Source organism: Aphanomyces astaci (assembly GCF_000520075.1).
Source record: "Aphanomyces astaci strain APO3 unplaced genomic scaffold supercont1.47, whole genome shotgun sequence".
Lineage (NCBI taxonomy): Eukaryota > Oomycota > Saprolegniomycetes > Saprolegniales > Verrucalvaceae > Aphanomyces > Aphanomyces astaci.
In genome coordinates, this window is record NW_009798310.1 from 115,523 (window position 1) to 118,304 (window position 2,782).

Below are 2,782 nucleotides of genomic sequence, written 5' to 3' on the forward strand. Positions count from 1 at the left end.
ATATATTTTTGTCGCCACTTCAGAACATATTTGAGCCAGAGAACAAAGTCCCGAGGTATGCACTTTGAATATCCAGTATTATATATATATATATACACGAGTCGCCGCCGCCGCCTCTGGCATTCTTCCGTGTATACCGTCGATGGGTTCGTCAACCGAATCGATGGTTGGATGCAATTTCTATTCTCGCAGCATTGGCGGTCGTCGGGTAGTGATGATGTTGGTGGTGATGAGACTTCCACGTTGACGGGTTGACGAGATTATCGACACTGGCGTCGTAGCTGGGTCGTGGAGGGGACATGCGATGCTGCGAATGAACATGGCTGCTGCTATGATGATCCTCGTGGTCGATTTCAGGCATGCCGCCCCCTAGACGCACAGATCCCAGCAGCGCCGCCGCGGACACTCGATCATGATGGTGATGATTGTATTGTCGAGATGAATGGAGGGAAAAGCGTTCTTCCGACCCGAGGGAGATCACGTCGTCGTGGGTATCAGGAGCACCACCACCACCGTACTGGTATGCAAGCGACGAACTTGACAAATGTACGTGAGGATGTACTTGTTGCTGGTGATGTTGCTTTGGAAGACGAGGCACCAAGACCGATGGAAGAGGCATGTGCGTGGCCGAGGTGGTGCCGCCGCCGCTGGTCCGCCCGCCATGCTCCAACAAATATGGCGGAAACGAAGGCCGCCGGCTACGATGCTCACTCGATGACGATAATACATTGGGATCAGTGGACACTCCGTCGTCGGGTCTGTTGACCAACCCTCGATCGGGCGGCTGGTCCCTCGTCACAGCATTGACTGGATTGGTGTTGATGTACGCGTCGCTGGTATCATCATGTGGAGCAAAGTGCTGGCTAATGCTGCACGAGATGTCGGTGATCATGGTCGCGCCGTCGTCGTCGTCGGCGGCGGCAATGTCCATGTCGGCTTGCCCTTCCTCGTACACTTGGCGCATGCGTCCGACCGCGTCGGGATGGCTGCTCGTGCCCCGCGACTGCGCCGAGCAAAGCGTGCAAATGCAGATCTGACGGACACCTACCCCCGGCAAGTCGAGTTCCCACGTCGATTGGCAGCTCTTGCACACGACCTACCACCGCCAGTCTTTTGGTGAGCAACCGATCTATCTATATATATATATATATATACAGAAAAACAACAGGGCACAAATATACACAACAATAACATATCTCGAATCTTGAGTACAAACATTCTGCTTCAAAACCATCGCCCCCACCACGGTATACAAACTCCCAATGTTGGCAAATAAATAATTAGTTTTTCTTCATCTTGGGAATTCGCTATATATTTCCGAAATTCGCGTGGTTTGTCGAATCAATATTGAATCACGCTGGAAGTTCTGATTGGCTGAATATACTTGTCTGTTCTGAAAGAGCCAATCAAATCGACTCAAAATTGGATGAGCCAATAGCGTCAATGATTCGTGATTCGATTCGGCGGCGAGATATTCGATTCGTCTGGAAATTCAATCCACAATACATTGATCATTTATTTATGTGGATGGTCCAGTCGATATGATGCGAGTGGGGGGGGTCGAAGCAGCACCAGACAATCGATCGACCAATCAAAACCCACAATATGATTCAACTGACCAATCAAAACTCTCGTCAACCAAGTGTGACTGATAGTATTTGTGTGACACTGAACGATCATTTTACATACAAAACTCAGTACAAAAACGATCCACGGAGTTGTCCAATCAGCACAAAGTTTGGCTGAAAGAACAACAACCCATATTATACGCACATACTCATATCCAGTCAACGAAGCGCATATATACATTTACATTAGCAAAAGACACTCCAAATCAACCTCGAACCAGCTCATGGAGGTAGGTATACGGGACATATATATTGACAGCATATTTATATAATGATTATAAAAGCGAATAAAACTTTATGAAACAAACCCAACCACACTCACTAAACCTACCGTATTTGTCATGAATGTGCACCATGGACATGTGCAAAGCGTATGTGCATGTTATTATAGATATATATATATGTTTTTTTATGTAATTTCAACACAAGGCTACAAATGGAAAATATATATTTCAATCAATTGTTCACATTGAAGTACATCGTGCAACGGTACGGCACTATTGGCAGCTTAAAAGGGTTAGGCAACCGACAGTTGATTTTAAACTACTTCGAAGTAAACGACATGGTGATATATATATATATATTTATATTGTCAAATCAATTCGAAACTGGAGCCTTCAGCAGAATCAAATGTCGTAAGAGAATGGAATAAAGAACCGCCCAAGCCAATCAAATCACGTTCTGTCGAATATCTGCCAATCCAAACGTTTGATTCGACCCAGTCCCTTCGGATTGGGCAAACCCACATATATATACTAATCGGTATAACTGCACAATTATATATATATATATATATATATATATCAAATATTACCTCGCCACATTTCCGACACGTGTGTTTACGATGGAAGAACTGGAACCGCTTGTAGCACAGCGCACATTCGTTCTTGGGGTGGTGTAGATGGGGCAAGTCCAAGTCGCCAAGCAGGGGTTCACACTCGAGTCGCTGTTCCTGGAGTACCTTGTTGAGATGCGATAGCGCCGAGAGCTTTCGCCGCGCCATAAAGTCCGACACGGCTGGCGATGGCCCCTTGGCGTCCAGGTTGAGGAAGTAATGGCATTCGATCTCGCCCGCTTTCAAAGTCTCCATGAACACAAACCCGGAATTGTACACGCTGGCCCGGGTCAACTTGAGCGCGTCCAGCGGCGGACAA

The 2,782-nt window shown here is 46.8% G+C and overlaps 1 protein-coding gene across 1 annotated transcript; it reads right to left on the reverse strand.

The window, feature by feature from the left end:
• Positions 1 to 36: 36 nt before the first annotated feature.
• H257_13272 (hypothetical protein) lies at positions 37 to 2,314 on the reverse strand. Its single transcript, XM_009840739.1, has 2 exons — positions 1,960 to 2,314; positions 37 to 1,096 (listed from the first exon to the last, which is right to left on the reverse strand). The coding sequence occupies exons 1-2, from the start codon at positions 1,969 to 1,971 to the stop codon at positions 152 to 154; spliced, it is 957 nt and encodes a 318-aa protein (XP_009839041.1). The 5' UTR covers positions 1,972 to 2,314; the 3' UTR covers positions 37 to 151.
• Positions 2,315 to 2,782: the final 468 nt, after the last annotated feature.